At 42.4% G+C, this 25,208-nt stretch overlaps 1 protein-coding gene across 1 annotated transcript in view; it reads left to right on the top strand.

Moving 5' to 3' along the window:
• The window catches only part of CMC1 (C-X9-C motif containing 1), a 69,083-nt gene that overhangs the window by 13,224 nt on the left and 30,651 nt on the right, over window positions 1-25,208 (top strand). Inside the window, exon 2 of the mRNA XM_073333409.1 lies at window positions 6,156-6,248. Within this exon, the coding sequence (XP_073189510.1) occupies window positions 6,156-6,248 (93 nt within the window). The remainder of the gene's footprint in view (window positions 1-6,155; window positions 6,249-25,208) is intronic.

Raw genomic sequence — 25,208 nt, 5'->3', positions numbered from 1 at the left:
ATAAGAGTGCCTTACATTGAATTAGCTTAGTCCACTTCCAAAGATCAGCAATAGCTATTCCAGAATAACTTCTCATATAGACAAGACCAGTATGATTTCTCATGGTATGTGAATATCACTTTTGTACCGAGTAACATTATAAATGGGCTCTATAAAGAATAATAATGCTGGTATACGAAACAAAGTTAAAATTGAGAATATTGATTTAACTAAAATATTAGCTGTAATGGTGATCTTTGTCATGAAAACTAGAACATAGACTCGAATCTAAATGATAAGGGTTTTTCATTCCTCTCTTCACCTTTGTAGAAGGTTGTTTTGGGGTTTGTTTTAATGCCTGCCCTAGAACTCCAAGGTAAGAGTGCTTTGTGAGCAAAAGGATAACTGTCTTTATCTTTTGATTCTGTATATTGCTATATTATAATCCTCTGTTTTATTGCCAGATTCCCACAGTAATATCACAGATTCAGTACTCTGTAACCTCATGGTGTTAGCAAACTTCAAGAGATGGTGAGATAGGAATGAGAGGGGAGCTTTTGACAAATGTTGGTCTCTCTGTTGCACTTTAATCTACAAAGTAACCAAGGATTTTATCTGAGGGTATGGCTACACTTGCAGATGTAGAGCGCTGTGGGTTAAACCCGTCTTCGTAGAGCACAGTAGGGAAAGCGCTGCAGTCTGTCCACACTGACAGCTGCAAGCGCACTGGCGTGGCCACCTATGTGGCTCTTGGAGCGGCATTGGGAGTAGTGCATTATGGGCAGCTATCCCACAGAGCACGTCTTCCCATTCTGGCATGGTGTCTTGTGGAAAGGGGGCGGGGAGTACGGGGCATTCTGGGTCCTGTCCCAACGCCCCGTGATGCATCAGTTTGCATCCCAGCATTCCCTTTGCTTCCATCCACATTTGGTGCCATCTTTCAACGTTTTTTGAAGCGCTCTGTCTTCCCTTTCAGTCTGTGGGAATGGAGCCCGAACTGCTGAGGAGTATGCTGACGAGTCTCCCCAGCACGTCACTTTGGCAGTCGAGTTACTCCTTATGATCCAAAGTGACAGTGGGGGCTCAGACGAAGATATCGACTTGAGTAATGCATATGACACAAGATTGCTTGTGGCGTTCACGGACATGCGCACCACCATGGAACAGTGCGTTTGGCCTCAGGAAACAAGCACAGCATGGTGGGATCACGTTGTTATGCAAGTCTGGGATGATGTGCCATGGCTGCAGAACTTTTGGATGAGAAAAACCACTTTCATGGGACTGTGTGAGGAGCTCGCCCCCACCCTGTGGCGCAAGGACACGAGATTGAGAGCTCCCCTAACGGAGGAGAAGTGGGTGACTATTGCAATCTGGAAGCTGGCAACTCCAGACACCTACCGATCGGTTGCTAACCAGTTTGGAGTGGGGAAGTCAACCGTTGGAATCGTGTTGATGCAAGTTTGCAGGGCCATTAATCGCATCCTGCTCAGCAGAACCGTGACTCTGGGTAATGTGCATGACATAGTGGCTGGCTTTGCACAAATGGGTTTCCCTAACTGCGGAGGGGGGATAGATTGCACTCATATTCCAAATCTGGCACTGGCCCACCTAGCCTCTGAGTATGTTAATTGGAAGGGGTATTTCTTGATGGTTCTCCAGGTGCTTGTGGATCACCGTGGGCGTTTCATTGACATTAACACAGGCTGGTCCAGAAAGGTGAATGACACCCGCATCTTTGGGAACACTGGCCTGTTCAGGAAGCTGCAAGCCGGAACTTTTTTCCCAGACCAGAAGATGACCATAGGGGAAGTCAAAATGCCCACTGAGATCCTTGGAGACCCCGCTTACCATGCCATGGCTCATGGAAACCCTAAACAGGGAGCCTTGACAGCAGCAAGGAGCAGTTCAACAACAGGCTGAGCCAGTGCAGAATGACTGTGGAGTGTGCTTTTGGCCCTTTAAAGAGCCGCTGGCACGCTCTGTATGGAAAGCTGGACCTGGCCGATGACAGCATCCCCGCGATTATATCTGCGTGTTGTACCCTCCATAACATTTGTGAAGGGAAGGGTGAAAGATTCACTCAGGCATGGAACTCGGAGGTTCAACACCTGGAGGCTGAATTTGAACAGCCAGAGAGCAAGGCTATTAGAGGGGCTGCAAGGATTAGGGATGCCTTAAGGGAGCAATTTGAGGCTGAAAGCCACTGGTAATGTCTGGTGCCCTGCACGGGAGTGAAGTGCAGTGGTTCCAATGTTAGCAGGAATCGGGTTTGCTACGCTGACTTGCAGTGCCTGTTTTTTTCCTGGGCTAAGGTATCTTTTACTTTTATGCAATAATAAAGAATGTTTTTAAAGCCAAAAAAGCCATTTATTGAAAAGAGACACAACTGCTTGGGAAACAGAAAGGGCAAGGGGTTGGGGAACGGTACAATCACAGATTTGCGTATGTCCTATCTGGAGTGCTGTGCAATGTGTGCTGCAGTTCAGGATGGCTATACCGCATGGTGATGGGGGTTGAGTGCGGTGGGGTAAGGGTCACAGTTTTTAGGGCGGGGTGGTGAAGCTACAGGGGTTGGAGGCATCTGGTGGCGGTAAGAACCCGGATGTTGGGGAAAGTGGGTTGGAGGTTACATGGGGGCACAAGGGAAAGAGTTTTGGGACAAGGGCTGCGGGGGGTGGGGGGCGGTAGTGCTCCGCATGCATTGCTACAAGTGCCTGTATCGAGTCCGCTTGGTGCTCCATGTTTCTTAGCAGCCACTCCATGCTTTGGTGCCGATGATCCGCATTCTGCTGGCGGACCCTCCTTTCACTCTCCTGCCATTCCTGCACTTTTTGATTTTCATTACTTGAATGCTGCATTACTTCATGCAACATGTCTTCCTTGCTTCTACATGGCCTCTTTCAGATTCTTTGGAGTCTTTCAGCCAGTGATAACACGGATGGCTGAGATCTCAAGGTTGCATCTGTAAAGGTAAAATGCAACCCTTAACAGAGGCAGCATTATTCATACCAGACAGAGCAATGATTCCCCGTACTTAAGGGCAAGCACAGTCTACACAATAGCATAATTTGCCCATCCCAAAGCGAGCGCACGTAACCCACGGGAGCCCCAAAATGGTGAGTAAGCACAGGGTCAAGCGTGACTGACTGTTTATGGCTGTACTCTCCTCTGGGTTTCTGTGCCTTGGGGAGAGCCAACAGCTGCAGTGGGCTCCTATACTGAACACTCTCCCCACATTTTCCACGGAAGTTCGTCCTGGAAGATATCTTGCTGCAGAGGGTGACCTAGGAAGCAAGGGAGGTCTTCTACTGCAATGCGGCTTCCGCCCTGGCCCGTATGCAGTTTGCCTGTGTGCAGCAATGGTCCCCCTGCCCCTGGGCACAGTGGCGCGGACAAGTTAGCCTGACTGTGACAAGGACCACAGTGGCTCTCGCGAGAAACCCTGACAAGCACATTGCACAAGTTCTGGATGAGACCTTTGAAGAGATCACTGAGGCTGATTACTGCGATGTGAGAGAGCACATTATCGCCCTATTCCGCATCTAGGCATGCATGCAGCCCTAACCCTCCTCACCCTAGGAGCCCGCACTGAATATCTTGCTTCCCAAAATAAAAGCCACTTACTGGGAACGTCCTCTGGTGTTTGTCCTTCCCCAAGTACCGGCCGCCGCAACTGGCTACCTTCCTCCTGGCTTGAGAACAGCTCCTGGATGCACGCATCTAAGAATTCCGGGGTGTCTTCCTCCACCTCAGCATACTCGCTCCCGCTTTGCTGCTGCTCTTCCTCCTCCTCCTCCTCCTCCTGCCTTGTTGCACTGGGTTCCGAAGTGTCCGTGATGATCCCCGGAGTGGACGTGGGGTCGCCTCCAAGTATTGTGCCCAGCTCTTTGTAGAAACGGCAGGTCATGGGGGCAGCACCAGAGTGGCGGTTTGCTTCGTGGGCTTTGCGGTAGGCATTCTGCAGCTCCTTCACTTTAATCCTGCACTACAGTGAGTCCCGGTCATGGCTCCTTTCCATCATGTCCCTTGATATCTGCCCAAAGGGATCGTAATTTCTATGGCTGGAGCGCAACTGGGACTGGACAGCTTCCTCCCCCCAAACACTGATGAGATCCAGCAACTCTCTGTTGCTCCATACTGGGGCTCGCCTGGCACGTGGAGGCATGGTCACCTGGTAAGATTCGCTGAGAGCACTCTGCGCCTGGCTGAGCAAACAGGAAGGGATTTTTCAAAATCCCCAGAGAAAGGGCGGGTCTGATGGTTGGTCACCTGAGGACAGGGCAGTAGAGTTCAAAGTGATGACCAGAGTGGCTAGCACAGTCATTGTGGGACACCTCTGGAGGCGGATCAGAGTGCACTATAGGACTAGGGCGTCCACACTGGTGCCATGGCGCTCCAGCGGGGGCGCAGCAAACGTTATTCCACTCGCCGAGGTGGAGTACCAGGAGTGCTGTGGCCGCAGTGTCAGAGCGCTCTACGTGCCTTGCCAGTGTGGATGGGTAGTGAGCTAGTGTGCCCGGGACTCCTTTATTGTGCTGTAACTCGCAAGTTTAGCCAAGCCCTGAGAAGTAAATTAGTTGATATTTGAAAAGCTATATAATGTAATGTTTGATCAAGGATGCCTATTCTTGAATACCTCATTCTTTCACTTCAGCAAACTTTGGCTCTCGGGCCATCAGGATAAGCTGCTGGCGGGCAGAGATGGTTTGTTTACCTTGAGCGTCCTCAGGAACGGAGGTAAACCTAAGTAAACAAACTGTCCTGGCCCACCAGCTGCTTACCCTGATGGGCCGGGACAGTAACTGGTGGGGGAAATTTTTTGTGAGGCGGGCCAGGGGAGGATGTCTCTGGCCTAGCTGAGTTGCTCCAGCAGCGTGCTCTGGTGGGCTGTGGCTGGGCGGTGCAGCCGCAGCCTGCCAGCCCCGGACCTGCAGCTACTTCGGAGACTCGGGAGAGAGCAGCGTGGCCAGAAGCAGAGAGACTCTGGCCCCACCTCTTCCCTTCTGGCTCTGCTGGCAGTGCTGCCTCTCCTTGCCCTCTCTGTTGGGCAGAGGGTCTGTGTCCTGCCTCTCCCACTCTATACCCTTTCATAAGCCGACCCCCTTCTCTGATGTGTCCCTTTTTTACTAAAAAAATTTGGCTTATGAACGAATATATATATGGTGTATATAGTCTAAATCAGATACTCACTTGGGGTATGAGCAGATCTGGGAAGTATAACAGTGTAATGTGAGTTTTACGGTTCTGGTGTTCTGAAAAATAATCTATGCAGATTGAGAAGTGTGCATTGAAGGAAACAGACTAGGATGATCTGTAGAACCATGGTGGACAGTAGGCTTTTCTTGACAAATCTCTTTCACTTACATTCTTCAATCTTTGAGTGACTTTATCTCTGCTTGTTAGATGAATCCTAATGTCTTTTTTTCAATTTGGGGATGAAAAGGAGTATAGTATTACTAAATGATGTGTGTTGAATTAATAATGGTCCGAAATGCTATTTTTACTGGGAGATCTGAATTCCATCATCAAAGAGATCAAAATAAGAACTGGGACAGTATTTTAAACATTGAGTTCTGGTCATTCATATTTATTCCTATTGATTTAAATTAATCCAGAAAAGGAGATTTTAGGTTAAGCAGTCTGTTTAGAAAACTAACATCATTAGAAGAGTAAACATAGTAAACTAAAACACAGTTTAAAGTTGTACTTGAGTGTGTTACATTTCTCCACTCTCAATGAATCTGAGTGAAAAATACAAAATATGCATAATGATGAAATGTGGAAGTAGAAGTAGAAAATAATGTTCTGTTTCAATTTACTATTTTTTTTTCAACTACTGTGCAGTTTATATCCAGACCATATTGACAAGCTAGCTAATAAGAAACAGACGCCAGCCTTACCAGCAGTTGTTTCTGGTTCCTTATGCACAGTGAATGATACCAAAACAAAAAGTCAGATAATATTTATATTTGTATCTGATATAACTGTGCATCTTTTGTGATAATCACATGTGCTTGCCTCTTGATTTTAATATCTTCATGTTCTTCTCCTACCTCACTATTCTTTTGATTGTTTGTGCCAGATTTAGTGTGTCATCTATAAACAGTGTTACGTTGTTTCCGCAAGTTGAAATATGGCTTTCCTTGAAACATAGCAATGTTTTTGCTCTCTTGCAGAGGAACTTGAGCTGAGACATGTAGAAAAAGATGTGTTAATTCCAAAAATGATGAGAGAGAAGGCCAGAGAACTATGTTCAGATAAAGTGCAAGGTAAGACCGAAATATTTATCGGAAGACCTGAATTTAATCCTTCACCTCAGTCAAATAGTCAGTGAATTATTATGTATGATTTGCTTCTCATCCATTTGCTTAGAGGCCAGTATTGTAGCTTACAAAATGTCAGACTGGCTTTAGTTCACAGAATCACAGAATATCAGGGTTGGAAGGGACCTCAGGAGATCATCTAGTCCAACCCCCTGCTCAAAGCAGGACCAATCCCCATTTTTTGCCCCAGATCAACTAAACGGCCCCCTCAAGGATTGAACTGACAACCCTGGGTTTAGCAGGCCAATGCTCAAACCACTGAGCTATCCCACCCCCCAAGGTGGGACTTCATGAGACCACCTCTCTCTTTCCCCGCCTATGCTGAAGACAACGAGAACGCTGGGAAGATAAAAACTTTGAACTGAGGAGACTGGTCCCAGGCAGAGAAGGAAATTCAGCTGCATATTAAGAACTGGAACCTGTAAACTCTTTACCAATGTAATGTTGTAACAAGGCACTTGGATAGAAGCTAAGTTAGGCTTAGGGAAATCTTTCAAAGTCTTTGTCTGGAGGGTGTGATGGAAGAGGAAAACAGCAGCAATAACTTCCCCAAAACAATCTCTTCAGTGTTCCTTTAGTGAAAGTGGAATTCCCACGTGTAATCAGTTTACAAGGGGGCTTCCTGACTGTAATATTACATATCTCTGTTTAAAAGAATGTTTCTTGCAGATGTTCTCTACTTTCCATGTGCCTTGGAAAAATTAAGTTTTGGCAGACATGAGAGAGATTTTCTCATGCTAACAGTTGGATTTATTTTTCTATGACAAATGTTTTTGGGTGGTAACATTGGCTAATAGTTATAAAGCAAATTTTTCTAATTATTTCTTTTGCTAAATATTTTGGAGTTGATTAATTTTCTCTTCCAGGAATTGTAAGGATATAGAGTGGGACACAGTCAACAAGTCTGTCCAAATTTAATCGGGATATATCCCAATGGTAGACGAGGAGTATAAGTAGTAGTAAAGAATCAGGAAGCCTGAGCTTGGAATGCTTTTGTGAAGTGTCTGAATGATAGCCTAGTTTACCTCCAGCTAAGTAGAGAAAGTCACAAGAGCAAGCAGATCTTCAGTGAGAAAAGACTTACTTTATGGGCTGGGTGGATTTGATTTAAATCACTAGTTAGGAAGACTCAATTTAATCATGGATTTCTACATAAAAGTGCATTCTTATTGGTTGTTATAACCTTCAGTACATACTCTTCACAACTCAGAGATAGATGTAGGTTTCATTTTTAGAAGGTACACACTACACATTTTTAAAGTGATTTATTTTGAAAACTTTTCAGATTAGTTTTACAGCTATATCAGAAAATGAATGGTTATTTCATTTACCAACGATAAATTACGAAGTCATTGGGAGGGGAACTATCTCCAGTTCAACAGGTTAATCGTTAATATTTGGAGGATTTTCTTGCCATGCTGTATTAGGAGGATAACATCACCAGACAGACATTTAAATTGTTGTTTCAGAGTACCAGCCGTGTTAGTCTGTATTTGCAAAAAGAAAAGGAGTACTTGTGGCACCTTAGAGACTAACCAATTTATTTGAGCATAAGCTTTCATGAGCTACAGCTCACTTCATCGGATGCATTCAGTGGAAAATACAGTGGGGAGATTTATATACACAGAGAACATGAAACAATGGGTGTTACCAGACACACTATAAGGAGAGTGATCACTTAAGATGAGCTAATACAAGCAGGAGAGCGGGGAGGGAACCTTTTGTAGTGATGATCAAGGTGGGCCATTTCCAGCAGTTGACAAGAATGTCTGAGGAACAGTGGGGGGGAATAAACATGGGGAAATAGTTTTACTTTGTGTAATGACCCATCCACTCCCAGTCTCCATTCAAGCCTAAGTTAATTGTATCCAGTTTGCAAATTAATTCCAATTCAGCAGTCTCTCGTTGGAGTCTGTTTTTGAAGTTTTTTTGTTTGAAGAATTGCAACTTTTAGGTCTGTAATCGAGTGACCAGAGAGTTTGAAGTGTTCTCCGACTGGTTTATGAATGTTATAATTCTTAACATCTGATTTGTGTCCATTTATTCTTTTACGTAGAGACTGTCTAGTATGACCAATGTACATGGCAGAGGGGCATTGCTGGCACATGATGGCATATATCACATTGGTGGATGTGCAGGTGAACGAGCCTCTGATGGTGTGGCTGATGTGATTAGGTCCTATGATGGTGTCCCCTGAATAGATATGTGGACACAGTTGGCAACAGGCTTTGTTGCAAGGATAGGTTCCTGGGTTAGAGGTTCTGTTGTGTGGTGTGTGGTTGCTGGTGAGTATTTGTTTCAGGTTGGGGGCCTGTCTGTAAGCAAGGACTGGCCTGTCTGCCAAGATCTGTGAGAGTGATGGGTCGTCCTTCAGGATAGGTTGTAGATCCTTGATGATGCGTTGGAGAGGTTTTAGTTGAGGGCTGAAGATGATGGCTAGTGGCGTTCTGTTGTTTTCTTTGTTGGGCCTGTCCTGTAGTAGGTGAGTTCTGGGTACTCTTCTGGCTCTGTCAATCTGTTCTTCACTTCAGCAGGTGGGTATTGTAGTTGTAAGAATGCTTGATAGAGATCTTGTAGGTGTTTGTCTCCATCTGAGGAGTTGGAGCAAATGCGGTTTATATTATAGAGCTTGGCTGTAGACAATGGATTGTGTGGTGTGATCTGGGTGAAAGCTGGAGGCATGTCGGTAAGTATAGCGGTTAGTAGGTTTCCAGTATAGGGTGCTGTTTATGTGACCATCGCTTATTAGTACCATAGTGTCCAGAAAGTGGATCTCTTGTGTGGACTGGTCCAGGCTGAGGTTGGTGGTGGGATGGAAATGGTTGGAAATCATGGTGGAATTCCTCAAGGGCTTCTTTTCCATGGGTCCAGATGATGAAGATGTCATCAATATAGCGCAAGTAGAGTAGGGGCATTAGGGGACGAGAGCTGAGGAAGCGTTGTTCTAAGTCAGCCATAAAAATGTTGGCATACTGTGGGGCCATGCGGGTACCATAGCAGTGCCGCTGATTTGAAGGTATACATTGTCCCCAAATTTGAAATAGTTATGGGTGAGGACAAAGTCCAGCCACCAGGTTTGCCGTGACATTATCGGGGATACTGTTCCTGATGGCTTGTAGTCTATCTTTGTGTGGAATGTTGGTGTAGAGGGCTTCTACATCCATAGTGGCCAGGATGGTGTTTTCAGGAAGATCACCGATGCATTGTAGTTTCCTCAGGAAGTAAGTGGTGTCTCGAAGATAGCTGGGAGCGGCCTGAGGAGGGAGTCTACGTAGCCAGACAATCCTGCTGTCGGGTGCCAATGCCTGAAATGATGGGGCGTCCAGGATTTCCAGGTTTATGGATCTTGAGTAGCAGATAGAATACACCAGGTCGGGGTTCCAGGGGTGTGTCTGTGTGGATTTGTTCTTGTGCTTTTTCAGGGAGTTTCTTGAGCAAATGCTGTAGTTTCTTTTGGTAACTCTCAGTGAGATCAGAGGGTAATGGCTTGTAGAAAGTGGTGTTGGAGAGCTGCCTCGCAGCCTCTTGTTCATATTCCGACCTATTCATGATGACAACAGCACCTCCTCTGTCAGCTTTTTTGATTAGGATATCAGAGTTGTTTCTGAGGCTGTGGGTGGCATTGTGTTCTGCACGGCTGAGGTTATGAGGCAAGTGATACTGCTTTTCCACAATTTCAGCCCGTGCACGTCGGCGGAAGCATTCTATGTAGAAGTACAGTCTGTTGTGTCGACCTTCAGGAGGAGTCCACCCGGAATCCTTCTTTTTGTAGTGTTGGTAGGAAGGTCTCTGTGGATTGGTATTTTGTTCAGAGGTGTGTTGGAAATATTCCTTGAGTCGGAGACATCGAAAATAGGATTCTAGGTCACCACAATGTTATGTATTCTGGATTTTTTTCTTCAACAGCAAACATATAATATTTTAACAAAACAAGCATATGAATTTTTGAATGTAGTTAAACATTCAAGTTTTTAAAATAGGTTTGTTTCTGTTAAAATTGTAGCTAAAATAGTTAAATTAAATTTTTTTTTTAAATTAAATAGACTGTCAGCCAGGTCAACATGAGAAATTTAGAATATTGGGTTCTGCAGCTAACTCAGTCGTCTTCACCTTCATTTTCCTGTTTGTTCATAATCTGGAAAAGAAAAAGAAGCTTTCCTGCTTTTTCAGGTCCCAAACGATTTCTCAGTTCAGAATGAATTCGTCTAAAGGAAGAAAATATTCTTTCTATACCAGCAGAAGAAGCTACTGCTGCTAAAAGTCTCTGAATCCAAGTGCTTAAGTGACTTCCACCAGTTCACTGGTATGGCTTTCTTTAAAACATCATCAACAGACATATATTTCTGGAATGGTTCTTATTCCCAAACTGGGTCTCTTTTACGGCCTGCTGCCATTATAGGTTTTCCCTTCTACTGAGAGAATGGTATGGTAAATCTCAAAATCAATGAAGGCTACACTCAGAAAGACCTCAAGGCTTCTGGAATATGCTGCTCAAACAATTTCACTTTTGTTTCTACTGCCTGTCCCTCCCTTCTCAATTTATGTCCAGACTTCTCCTTGTCCAGATATATTCCACCCCCAACCATCTTCTATTCATTGAACTTTTGAAACTTTGTTCTTTTAGAGAGAGGTAAGGGATTGACTCTGTACACAAATTTGCAGAGGGACAATAGGGTTGAGGTCTGTTATTTCTCACCTCTCTATATTTATTTATTTAAAAACATTTTTGCTGTTAGCAAGCATGTTATCTCTGGAGACACAAATCCACAGTTTGAGAACTGCAAAACTAAGCATCTCTGATGGTGATCTGATCTCTTCTAGACTGAGCACTGAGTCCCATTGCATAGATAGAAAGATGAACCTAAATAATCTATACAGAAGCCCCTGGAACCCCATAAGATTGGGTCCCTAATCCATGAACTATTGGAACTCATTTACAAATCTTTTCTTAAACATGACATGAATATATTGTCTCATACTATAGAATTAGAATTTATAATCCCTATTCCATGATGAGATATCTTTGAGTTATAACGTATCTTAAATAAAACTAAATAGCTTTTTTGTCAAAAAGCAGTTTATCAAAAAATCTGATTTTAAATAAAAAAAAAATCATTTATTTTTATCCACCCTGTTTATGGGAACCTGTGAAGGGACATGTCCTCACCCTGGTATGAAGGAGGCTATCAAGCTCCTCTGGGCCTGTTCCATGCTAATGAGGCACACCTGCAAAGCTTGCTCAGCCTGGAGGGGAAGGAGCTTAAAACAGTGAAACTTACCACCAGAAGGGGCAGTGAACAGGAAGAAGGTTGCTCCGTCAGGAGTGCTGGCAACAGAGGGAGCCCAGTTGAGGAGGAGACAACCGTGAGACGCACTACTGCCGAAGTTGCCCTGACCGGTGGCAATATGTGGCTCCAAGAAGAGGGGTAGAAGGTAAACCCCATGGAGGGGCAATCGACTATGCGAGGCTGAGCCCTTAAAACTGATTCTCTAGGGGCTGCCTGAGAGGCTGGTCCTTGTTCCAGCCAGATCTTCTCCCCTTGCAAAGGGAAGAGAAGAACAGGAGCCAAACCCTGGCTTGTGGGCGGTAGCCCGCAGAGAGATTCCGCAAAGGCTGCAAACTCAGGGGGAAAAGAGGGGATAAATGACAGACAGTGAGACCCGGGAGCCCCCCCACAGAGCCTGAGCATAGCTCTGATACACAGTACATCTGGCATGAGTGAGAGAGAGAGAGAGAGAAAATGGATCTGAATAGAGAGCTCACTGTCTGTCATCAAGTTCTATAACAAGAAGGAATTGACTAGGAGGAGATCCAAAGAAGAATGCATTCTGCAAGGAGCCCTGGGGACCCATGAGTTAGACAAAGGTTACACACAACTTATCCAACTATGCTGGTGGATAGCTTGGTCTGATTAAGGGGAGAGAAGTAAACATTAGAATATAAGAAATGACTAGGGTAATGGAGATCTTAAAAAACCCAAAGCATGCACAGCCACTCTTTCTTGCATATCCTATATACTGAGAATGAACTCTGGGAACCTGCACTAGTGCTACAAATATATGGACACACCAGCAGAAATACAGCATTGCTTTAGGACATGGAGGATCATGGCAGAGGATATGTGGCCACTCTTGGAATAATAGCTTCTCTGGAGTCCAGTTGATCAAAATAACAGGACAATACTTTCTGAAGTGATGTCCCTTTCAAAGTAAAGAGATTCCTTTAATGGAGCATGGCAGTTGTGAACAAAACAGTTGAGGGAAGGAACTGGCACAGGTCTCTCACCTCTGTCAGTTTGGCCAAACCCCTAACTTGAGGAGCTACTCTGTATGTGTTTTGGAATTACAGGGAAAGTGGGAGGGATGCGCTAAGAAGTGCAAGAAGAACCCAAGTTCTGCGAACAAGAGAGGAACTGAGAGTATGTGCCAAAGGGAAATGGGATCATGTAATGGGTAGGTTCCGAATCTGCCAGAATTTATTCAGAGCCCCTGTAGTACATACAGCAGCTCCTTCTTTACTTTCTTGCCTTCATAAGTCATAAAACAAAATGTTAGAAGAGGTGTATTTTCATACTCATCATTAAGCAAAACAAAGTATCTATTTGAAATTAATATTTTCTATGGGGGGCTAAGTTTAGTTGTTTTTAATACCATTGTGAAATTAATTCTTGGACAGAAGCATGTCTTGTTAGTGTGTAAGGAGAGGTGCTAATCAGAGTAAACAGTACTCCTTGTAATAAAAAAGAAAGCATAAGCACAATTTCTGTCCAAATAGAATCATTAAGCACGCAAAAGTCCTCATGTATGTTTTAGAGAGACAAGGTGGGTGAGGTAGTATCTTTTATTGGACCAGCTTCTGTTGATGAGAGAGAGAAGCTTTCAAGCTTACACAGAGCTGTTCTTCATGTCTGGGAAACTTACTCAGAGTGTCACAGCTAATATATCTTGATCTGAATCACAGTTAAACAACCCCATGACGGGGCATCAGTCAGGCATAATCTTGTTGGAGTTGCCATCTTTTGAGTGAGAGGAAAAAACAAGGTCCTGATTGCATCTGCTAGTTTAACAGCTTATTGTAAAAATAGTGGCATCTCACCTGGCCATGTTTCAATTTGGTTAACTACATTTGCCTATCTAAATGTCTCTCTCACCAACGGAAGTTGGTCCAATAAAAGATACTGCCTCACCTACCTTGTCTCTCTAATATCTTGGGACTGACAGCGCTACAACTACACTGCATATCTAAATTACTGGCATTTCAATTAGATGAGACTCTTCTAGCTTTCTCTTGAAGAGCTTGGCATTGCTAACACTATTTTGACTGCTCCGTCTCTCTCCAGAGCTGGATACATTTCAGTGGTGGGTTAAAGTGATCCCTATATATAACTGAAAAGAATGTTTCTATTGAAAGGTGCTGTATGAATTAATAAGTAATACTGTTGGAAAAACTATTTTGCAGCTAAGATGTTCTGACTGTCTGAAATATACATAGGTCCATTCTTGAAACCTGTCACTAATGGTACACTCTAGTCACCAACATCCATCAGATAAAGTAGTTAAATCTATGGGTTTGTCATCACATTGAATAGAAATATATTGATAATGGAACATTATCTCACAAGTATTGTATCTTATTTTGAAAACACATCCCTCTTCATACAAGTACCACTAGGGAAACTATTTTTGTGTGATATTTTATTTCACTGACATTGCAAGCAATAGCATGTGACATGGTGTGAAATTATATAAGACCTGCCCACCTCTGCCTCAGTGCATTCTGGGTATCATACAGAAATCAGTGATTTCAGAAGACTCTTTATCTAATATGACTGCAGCTATTGCTTTTATGAAAAATGGTTTTTTTAAGCAAAACACATTTTTCTTAAAAACTTAAAATGAAATTCAAAACAAACTTTAAAAGCTAATTCTACAACTTAAAATGTTTAAAATGTTTTTCAAAGTTTAATCACTACAGATTTCAGGAACCCATTAGCACCCAAAGTCTGTAAGTGATATTGGAAAAGTTATATTTGCTTGTAGCAACTGAAATTGACAGGAGTTCTGACAACTTCAGCTGCCAATCCCAATAGTTCCTGGGACTTTGAAGCCTGCTTTTTGTCAGAACAGGGAACACCCATCAGTAATGGTGTTAAACTTTATAAATTTTAGTGGCTGCAGTCTGTGAAGTGCTATATACCATTTTCTCAAGATCACTTATGGCACAGCTAGGACTAGATTCTGCACTGTTATATTTACACCAGTGCAACAGAGAGCAGAATTAAGTCCTTAGGATCTTGGAGTTTGAAATTCTTTAACTTGGTGGCAGGGATGGACATAGAGAGTTCTAAAGACCAAAGTATTTGAATAGTTATAGGTGCAGGGTATGTATTATATATGCCTACATTTTGTGATTTTGGTGTGCATCTCGAGAAAACTTAAAGGAGCCTGATTTTCAGAAGGTGGATGCCCAACACTTAAAATCAGGCCTTTGTTGCTGGAAATTGGGAACCCCAAAACTGTCAGCATCCAAAGTCATTAGTCCCTTTTGAAAATATAGGCCATAATTCATATCCTTTGTATGTTGTATAAAACAAAATATGGACTTTTTTCTCACCCCCAGTCGCAACAGTCAAACTTTTATTCAGTGTTACTGTCGTGTACTATGCCACAGGTAAGAAGTAGAACCATTTTTTTTGTTGCAATCCACTTTAAACCTGAGTTCAACAAGCTATTAGAGATTGCGTGTAGGTGACTGTGTAATTATGATACATAGGTAATAATCACAGTGTTCAGTTAGGAAACTGAGCTAGAAATAAACTTTTTGGAGGCAGATCCAGCTAGCAACAGACTCATCCATCCAAACCTGATTTCATCTCTGACAAGGTGTTTCTTCCATTAGGAAGGTCCACTCATGAATATATGCACACAGTTTGGATGATGTTGGGTCCTACTTGTATTGGCAAATTTTGAAGATTGGACATGCGATTAGTTTCCACTTCAGAATGTTGCTGGGAAACCCTACTGCATGTCTGACTTGGACTACTGCAATTAGAATTTTCTCTCCCTGCCATGTAGGCTTGGCTTTGTGAACTGGACTTTACATTCATTTTTGTGAGAGGTTAGAGTTTATTTTTCTGGAGAAGGGGAGAAAAGGAGTAGTAACACAGGAAGATGTGAGGATATGTTTCCACCCATTGTGTTCTTAAGACTTTCTTGAGACAAACTGCTATGTGAAAAATCTAAAAATGATTTCTGTGGTCAGTAAAAAGTGTATAATTAGAGCAATTGTAGATGCATATGGCTGAATAAACTCTTAAAAACACTTGGCAGCGCTATCAAAGAAGAGTTAGGAAAGTGTTGCTGGCAAAAGGCATTTCCTAATTCCCCTCCCCCAATTTCCCCATTAGCCCTCTTCTGCCCAGGGCCCATATTGATACTTAGTGAAGATGATGGGATGCAACGCTACTGCAGGCTTCCCGACAGTAGAGCATGGCCAGTGTCAACCATAGTTTTAGTTATATACACTTACTCAACAGTCCTGTCACTGGGATAATTTCTGTCCCTTTAGGGGCCACCTGCTCCAGACCATGACCCTTGCACCTGACATATCCAAGACCCACAAAAGGAGAGCCCTAAGCTTGGACAACACTGTGGTGCTGCCTATTTAAATGCCCAAGGACACCTTAAGTAGCACTTCCTACCATATAAATAACGGGCTTATTCTGTTCTCTTACAAGAAATGTAGATAAGAAAATGTGTGAAATACTTAGTAGATCTCAGCTTGATGCTATTCACTGGCATTGCTCATTCTCTTTTGTAATAAAGAGGACCAAGTTCCATTAATCAATGCAAACACTCTCCAGGTGTTGGGACAAATTAACCTGTTGGTTCCTGCCATCAGAGTACTGAAGCACAGCTGACATTGGTTGGTTGGTCCATGACTGACAGCACCAAGAGTTTTATGATCAAGATTTGCCCAGTAGCTAGCATGTTTACAATTTTATTGATCCTGTTTCTCTTGGGAAAATTAAAGCTATATAATGACATTTTTAAAGTTAAGGAATACACCATCCATTATCATAAATGGAATTTGCTCACCTGCCTTGTGTAGTGGTGAAAATGCATTACTAAAATTGAAGTGTTGTATAATCATTAAAATAGAAATTCTGGAACTACTCAGGATTTAGATTATTCAGTAAACTGAGTAATTTGCATAGCAACATCAGACATTGAGGCTTATTAAAAAAATAAAAATATCTAGATAATTATTTAATGAAAACTGAGCCAGCTGACTTTGCCACTCTTTGATTATGCAGATAGAACTCCCTTGCGCACGCGGGCTCTCTCGCGTTTTTGGTTTTTTTTTAAATCTGAAGTTGCTCATTTGTGTTTTGACTGGTTGGAAGATATATAATTGAGATTTGGATGCCAAGTCTGGTTGGATAAATTCAACAAATCATGATTATATGATTGGTATAGCCTTCAATGTGAAGGTAAAAAAAAGTATGCTGCCTTATTATTTGCAGTCTGATTTTTATAGGAAAGGAAAATCAATATAATATGAGAACTTCATTTCAATCCAGCAGCAAAGCTGCAGGTAGAGAGAGGGAGAAATCTTTATCCTCTGCTACTCTGTTTATTATCCAGAATATTAAAATGCCTGTATTATAATAATGTTTAATGTGGCCATTCTGTTTATATATGTAGCTACTCTGAATGGTATTGTACATATGGTGTTGGAGTTTTATGTGTATAACATTTAGATACATTTAGATTATGTTGGTAATGTGTAGTCTTATTTTGAGCCGTTATAAATTAGCTTTTTTCTCCGAACATTGTTGTTGAGAATAGGAAGATGAATCTTTATACTATCACTTTATGCAGAATAGTTTCTATTTTAGAAATACTGATTCAGCCCCATATACTTCCAATGAGCATTTACTCTCATCCTATTTAACTTTGTGAATTAACACAACCTCTAGAGGGATTATCGTTATTGAGTTTTGTTCCAACAAGCTAGGCAAACAGAACAGCTATATGTAAATTACAATTTGAAGAAATTGGACCTAGATCTGTTGATTTCCTTCTGATGCTTTTAGGCCTAGCTCTGTTAAACTAATTAAGACATTTTCAAGGAAATATGAAAGCATATTGTTCATTAATGAAAATGTTGATATTCTAACTAAATGATAGGACTTCCATGAAGACTTGAATAAAACATAATTTAGGGAGGGAACTTTTCCTGTGATTTCTCATGTCATTTCAGCCCAGCTCGTTACAGGAAATGGGTCAGACTGCTAGCTTCACCACTGCAACTTAGGTTGTTTTTTGGAAGGGGTTGGGGGGAGAGAAAGGTGGGGGAATGGAACAGCTTTTACCAGGACAAAGAGAAATGAAATCACTTTCAATGAAAGAAAGAGGCCTCATTATAGCCACCAACAGCAGTTATTGACAGCTACACTTCCTATTAACAAGGAGCATTTAAGAGTTTGGCTGTTGGATCTTTGGACTTGATCTAATTTGCTAGCATTAATTAGTTTCTTTTGAGCACAGACACTTGGTGTTCACAGCTATAGATTTGGAGGACTAATTAGGACAGAAAATTGAACAGAATGGGGTAAGGCATTAACCTTCAGCCATTACCAGCTGGGGCTCTGATAAAGACCACAGAGTCCAAATGCTCCCTATTCATGCAAAGAGTACCCTAATGAATATCAATTTCAGCAAGGTTGCCATATTCCTACCAGGACTGTCTTCATTTTGATTCTTTTACCTTCTATCGTATTTTAATTATCTATACCTAATTATCTGTATTGATAGTTTAATGCCCATAGATGGCACATTTGATGTCAGATTATTTACATTCAGTTTATTAAATCTTTCATTTTGGCTTTCTTAAGAAGCTGATCTTGGTTTATACTTAAGAATCAGAATCTTACATAATTTTCTCCCTACACAACATACATACTGTAATTTTGGCACTGTAAATAGTTAACAAATACCCTTTAACTAGAAGGTTTCAGAGTAACAGCCGTGTTAGTCTGTATTTGCAAAAAGAAAAGGAGTACTTGTGGCACCTTAGAGACTAACCAATTTATTTGAGCATAATCTTTCGTGAGCTACAGCTCACTTCATCGCCTGAGACATTGCTCTAATGTATTTGCATTAATGGCCTGGGCAGGAACTCTGACCCAGCTGACTTAGGGTTAAACAGTAAATTGCTTACGAATGCATTTTCTTCTCAGCTTTTGTGATATACAAGCAATGTGTTGAGGTGTTAACTTGGAGATCCAGTTTCAGGAGGGAAGTTGTTCTTCCAGGTCTGAGACTGATTAAAAGTGCCTGGACACTTGCAGAACTGATGCATTTTTATCCTGTAAAAAAGAGAGGAAGAGAATAGTTGTTTGGTTTTCATACCTTTCTCCAATGGTTGAGTTGGTAGAAGGCATAAATATCAGAGATGGAGTTAACAATTTCTAAACAGTGAAGGGAGAATGAGAACTGGGGAAATATTCCTTTCACTTTACACATTATTCCTGGGCAGTCATTTTAACTCAACTACTCTCACAGCCTCAGCAACTACTTCTGTATTGATGGTTCAGAGGTCTTGCTTCTCCATCTTGATCTTCCTACTTCTGTCCAGTCTCTCAATTCCTACTGTCTTTCTGTCATCACTTGGATAGATCACCACTATTTTATACGGTCCTTAGCTTTCACTGTGTTGAGTTTGTTTCCCCCAAATCACTTCCCTTCCCTTATTTGTCCATTGTTGTTGACAATGTTACCATCCTCTGTCACTTAGGGTAAGTCTAAACAGCAACTAGACATGTGCCAGCCGGCTCAAACTGCGGGGCTATTTCATTGCTGTGTAGACTTTCAGGCGTGGATTGGAGCCTGGGCTCTGGGATCCTCCCATCTCACAGCGGGGTCTGCACCTCTATGTGAAATTTTATAGGGGTCTGCAAACGAAAAAAGGTTGAAAACCACTGGTTTATGCAAAGGAATGGTCTTGTGGCCAATTAAGTCAATTTTAGGACAGCTTTGCGCAGTGGTGGAGTGATGCACAGCTGCTGGAGGATCTGTTCCATAGTGTGTTTTTTTTTTTTCCTTATTATTTTTTATTTGTATTACCGTAGCGCCTAGGAGCCCTAGTCATGGACCAGAATCCCATTGCTATAGGTACTATACACCTATACAACAAAGAATTTATAATCTAAATGTAAGACAAGATCTCAGCTATCTATAGATAGACAAGGGACTACAAAGTAGCAATGAAACACTGTTGGTCAGCATAATAGGAAGTGGTCTGGTTTCAGCACTCCAGTGGCCTAACCTCTGTCAGGTTTATTTAGGCATCACAGCAAAGGAAAGTTTTAAGGAGAGATTTAAAGAAGCATAATGAGGTAGCTTATATACAGTGTTGGCTAATTCCTCATAGTTTCCCTTCCCAGAAATTTAGTACTTGATTCAGCTCTTGTTTATATTGCGGGTAGTCACTTGTCTGTCACTCTTACCACTTATTTGTGAGTACATGCTTGGGTTTCTTTCAGGGTAATTAATATTACACCTTACATCGGTGGAAATAGAAATCTACAGATACTCTGACATATGAAGCGTATGTCACATATAGCTACTCTGAAAATAACATTGGAATAATGTGTTACTATGGAATAGCTGCACATGGTAATGCATATTGTTAACAAGTGCTTGCTACAGTACTCTGGAAATGCAACATATGACTTCCACAGCTATCTTAACTGCATCTGCTTAACCATTTAAAACTGTTCCTTGGCAACTTAAACAGTAATTCCCCCCCTTTCACTCTACATTCAGGAATAATGCAGTTGGTACTAATGCAGTTCGTGTAAGTAAACCTAAAATTTCAAGAGGTCATGCTATATTCCTTATGTATCTGCATAAATATTTACATACTGTATACATTATTAATATTACCCTGGGGTTACTTTCACACTGGAAATAGGTTATTTTTCTACTGTTGAAGTCAATGTGTCTGCTGTGGAAATGATTAAGTTCAACAGTGGAAAATTGACTATGCTTTTGATTAAAAGAGCCATTGGTTAAGTGATTCTCATTGTGTAGTCAAAACTGCAAACCAATAGCAGAAAAGCTTTCAACTAGTTGATCTCATAAAGCAGATATAATGCACCCAAAGTCAGACTAGAAATAAAAAGGATGCTTCCATCCACAGCTTTTACCTGAAAATCCTGGAATTCTTGGGTACCCAGAAGCATCAACTTGATCGTGCAACTTCCCTTACAAAAGGTGGGCTAAATCCTCAATAACAGTGGGAAGCCACTTCACCATTACCACACTTTTCAGATGTTTCTTCCTCCCAACCAGCATCAGCTACCACAGCAATGGAGCCATATCAGAGCCTAGATAGATAAATAGATCTCACTTTCATGTAGACTGAGCCGTGGCTGTAACTTGCTCTTATTCAAGTCCCAGTCTCCACTACACACACACACATGCACCGCAAAGAGACTCCACCATTCAGGTCAGATGAAAAAGAATTAAGCTGTGTGTCATTCACTTACTGATAGTATATTAGTTTGAACTGTCCCCACTCTTTCCCCTTCAGCTCACCTCATTTAACAGGATGACGACCCAACAGAACTCTGCGGAATGCCATATTACACAGCCTTTGGGGCATTTAAGTAATTGCCCAGCGTTACCTCTGGGATTGACTAGGTGAAAGAAAAGATTGGGACTAGAATTGGTTGGGAATTTTCTTCAGGAATGATTTTCCTGTGGAAAATCCAGTTATCTCAAACTTAAATTTTGATTTTTGTAGAAAATTTTCAAACCACCACCACCAGGAAAATGAAATATTTCATTTCAGGTCTGGTCAACCGAAATTGGAATATTTCCTGTCCTGAACTGCCGTGAAATGCTTGGTTTTGAATCAGTTCAAAAAACCATAAAACTGCATTCCTTTGTGTTGTGCGTCATTACACGGCCCTGGGTACATTATGGGAAATGTAATCCAGCCAGGGAGCCTGGCCCATAGAGAGAGAATGAGGGTCAGAATTACAACTCCCATCAGGCAACAGGGAAATGCAGTTCAGTTCAGCAAACTGAAGTGAAACATTTTTATTCCAGGAATGTCAGATTGTTTTGTTTCTGTTGAAAATGTTGAAATGTTTCAGTGTTTCTAAATTGACAATTTTCAGAATTTGTCCCATCAAAATTTTGACATTTCAACTTTTTGTTTCATTTAAGAGTGTAAATACAAAATACTGGAATTTCCTGCGGGACAGAAATACTGAATTTTGTGCCATCTAATTGAGACCATTGAAGGGTAAGGCCATCTGCCCTTTGTCCCAAAGTGCTTGTCCTTCTTGACATAGTACTTAATGGAGCCCTTGGTAACAAGATAGCTACAAAACTTAATGGCTTATTAAAAAAAGTTGTTCTATATTATTGACTAAAAGCCCATTATACTCCCATTTGTAAAACCCCTGAATACATTTATAATCATCATTATTGTAGTTATTGTTCATATGGTATAGTAGATGTATATGGCACTTTTAAGAAAAATAAGAAGACAGGTCTCTGGCCCAAAGAGTGTACAGTCTTACTCACAGGTATGATGGTTAATCAAGGAGGGGGAGTATAGAGAGGACAAAGGTTACAGGAGTACAAGATCCATGGGAGCTTTATGATGCAGATGCATAAACATCTGATTAGTTAATTTTTTATAAAGAATATTAAATTTTTTTAAAATTAAGATCAGAAGACTCGCCAAAAGTAGAAGGATCTGGAGGAGTGCAAGGCTAGGTGGTGCACAGGATCAGGATGGATACCACCAGCTGGGGAAGGTGTGGAGTCGTTCTGGGTGAAAAGTGGCCAGGGACTGCCAAGTTGGCAGAGTGGGGGAAGTTGGTCAGGCAGAAGTTGGGCTGTGAGGGTGAGCTATTACAATATTGGAATGGGGAGCATGGAAGATAATATTTATGTAGTAGTTAGATTTGAAGGGAATGTTGCAAAAATCAGGTTAGCCATAAGAGGAGGCGGTTGCAGGGGTTGAGATGAGAGATGACTAAGGCCTGGTCTACACTGGGGTGGGAGGGATCGATCTAAGTTACACAACTTCAGCTATGTGAATAATGTAACTGAAGTCAGCATACTTAGATCTACTTAATGTGGTGTCTTCACTGCAGTAAGTTGACTGCTGACGCTCCCTCGTCAACTCCGCCTGTGGCTCTCGCTCCAGTGGAGTACCGGAGTCGACGGGAGAGCGCTTGGCGGTCAATTTATCGCATCTAGACTAGACCCAATAAATTGACGTCTGCTGGATCAATCACTGCCCGTCGATCCAGCGGGTAATGTAGACAAGCCCTAAGGCAAGAACCTGAGGTTTGGTAGTAGGAATAGGGAGGAAGAGAGAGATTTTGGGGAGATAAAGGAAGAGCCCAGCAACATCTAACCTGGATAACAATCAGAGAGTATATAGAGAGAAGAGTCATTTTCTCACTCAAATGAAGCCATTTTAACAGGAAGCAGTTCTGTTTGTCTCTGATTCAGCAAGATGCTTAAGCATGTCCCGAACTTTAAGCATGTGAGCGGACCCATTGTGATATTAAATCAGTTACTCACATCCTTAAATTCAGTTATGTGCTTAAATACTTTGCTAAATTGGGATCTTAGTTTATTTGGGGAGGATTACTAGCCTCTACTCCTTGTTGATATTGACACACTTCTTTAGCTTGTACTTACATTACTCGTGGACTTCTTTATGCTGATCTGTGTTGATGCCGAATTTTTGTCGTCATCTACTGCAAGAAGAAAATAATTCTGTGCAAACGATACAACTTTGGAGTTTTTTGCATATAGACTTTTATTACATGTAATTCATAGTCTACATACTATGTTAGTAGTGTATTAATCTTACAGTTAAAATTGGTGGATGAATATTTCACAGTGACGAACAGTTAAAGACAACAGGTAGGACTTTCAGAAGTGCTCAGGATTGTCCTAATTGTGCACTGTGCCGTTGATTTCTGTGGGAGCAGAGTTTGTATATGTCTAATATCTGGATTGCAGTGTTAAATAGACTTAAGTGCTCTGCAGCATGTTTTAACAGGCAACAATTTCCTGTATTGAGAGTAATGTCCTTATGAGTTAGAACAACTCCACCAAATTTGCAAATATTGGCAAATCCCTGTTATACTCTACTGCTGCAACTGAAGGGGCTCTTCTTTGAAAAATACTTTTTTTATCAAAAGAATGAACAGATGTTTTATTTTCAATAAAAAAGTCAATATTTCTTGAGGGGTGGGGGGGGGGGAAGGAGAGGAATACGAAGCAGCTATGGTGTGAATATAAGTCCATAGAATACTTTTTAAACACTCCTGTGCACTTGGAGGGTTCCCAATAATGGTCTGAAGTAAAAGCAAAAATTTAAAGGAAAAGTTTGGGACAGTCTGTAAAAACGTAAGAAATTGTTCATTTATTTTTATAGGATGGCTGCTGGTGGTGTTAGTGCTCATTCCCCACTATTAGTTATGAGAGGCATATGACCGTGACTTTAAAATACAAAAGTTTTAACAGGATATTTGGATTCTCAGCCTGCAACTCAAATATTAGACTTCAGTCAGTTACTTTTTTCAGGCTTTGGGGTAGTAGTTTTATGCAGTGAATCTGAACTCTAGTCAAAATAATTGGTAAGGGCAGCAATGAAAACTACTTTTCCTCTCCCCCCTCCCCCCGCCCTCCAGTTAATCTTTGCTATCCCTTGGCAGTTCTGGTTTCCTCCTTCATTTCTTCCTTCTCTTTGCTAAAATTTTTACAACAATCCTTGCTAACATACATAAACTTTTGTGATAGTCTCCTTTCCATTCATCTTGGTGTGGGGGGATGATGACAATGACCAGGTATTTCATTTAGATCCCCAGAATTCCCTCAGGAGTAAAATTGCGTGACTGCATGCCTGCAGAAAACACCCCACCCCCAACCCCCGCAGAATTCTTGTGCTTCCCTGCAGAAAACGACAGGGAAGTTGCATGGGGCTGGGGGGTGACCATGGATGCAGTTTGGGGGGGAATGGCCCCCCAAACAGAGGCAAGGCATGGGGGGGCACACGGGGTTGTGTGCCACTGCCCCCCATCATTTCTGCAAATGTAGAGCTGTCTAGCTGAAGGAGGCTGCATTTCAGCTCCACCGACTCTGCAACTAAACGCCACCTCCTGGGTGCCAGTCGTGTTCCCCTTCTGTGCGCTGGGAGCCTTCCTGTTTTCTGTGCAACCGAGTGTCCATGGTGGGGCTGGGTAATAGGGCTGCCCATTCTGGTTGGAAGTATTCGTGCAGATTTAATCACCTGACATCATCTTTCATCCCTGGAGACTCGAGGCCAATTTTGGAGGGTTGGCAACCCTACCGGGTAAGGGGTGTGTGGGGGAAATGAGGGAAGGAGAGTGAGGGGGTTGGGGAAGGAAGATGGGTGGAATAGGGCAGGAGGAGGGGGGTGTGGGGAGGCGGAAGAAAAGGGGATAGGAGAATCACGGGGGAAGTGGGAGCCCAGCATGCAGTGTCCCCTTGGCAGCAGCTGGGGCTTCCCCATTAAGCAGGCCCATTAAACCCTCACCCTACCTCTACACCTGGATCCTGCCAATGAGCCCCCCCCACATCCAGAACCCCACCCCATTGAGTCCTAGCGAGCTGCACCTGGACCTCCTTCCCATCAAGCCCACTCCCCGAGCACCCGGACCCCCCACTGAACCTTCCACACTCAGACCTTCCACCCATCGAGTCCCATCCCCCCCACCTTCACCTGGATCCCCTGCAGAGTCCCATTGCCCCGCACCCAGATCCCCCTGCAATGAGTCCCTGTGCATCCAAATCTCCCACTGAGCCTCCCGCACCCAGATTACCCCACACAGAAAC

This window comes from Lepidochelys kempii, chromosome 2 (genome assembly GCF_965140265.1).
Source record: "Lepidochelys kempii isolate rLepKem1 chromosome 2, rLepKem1.hap2, whole genome shotgun sequence".
Taxonomy (NCBI): Eukaryota; Metazoa; Chordata; order Testudines; family Cheloniidae; genus Lepidochelys; species Lepidochelys kempii.
This window is presented reverse-complemented; position numbering and strand designations above follow the sequence as displayed.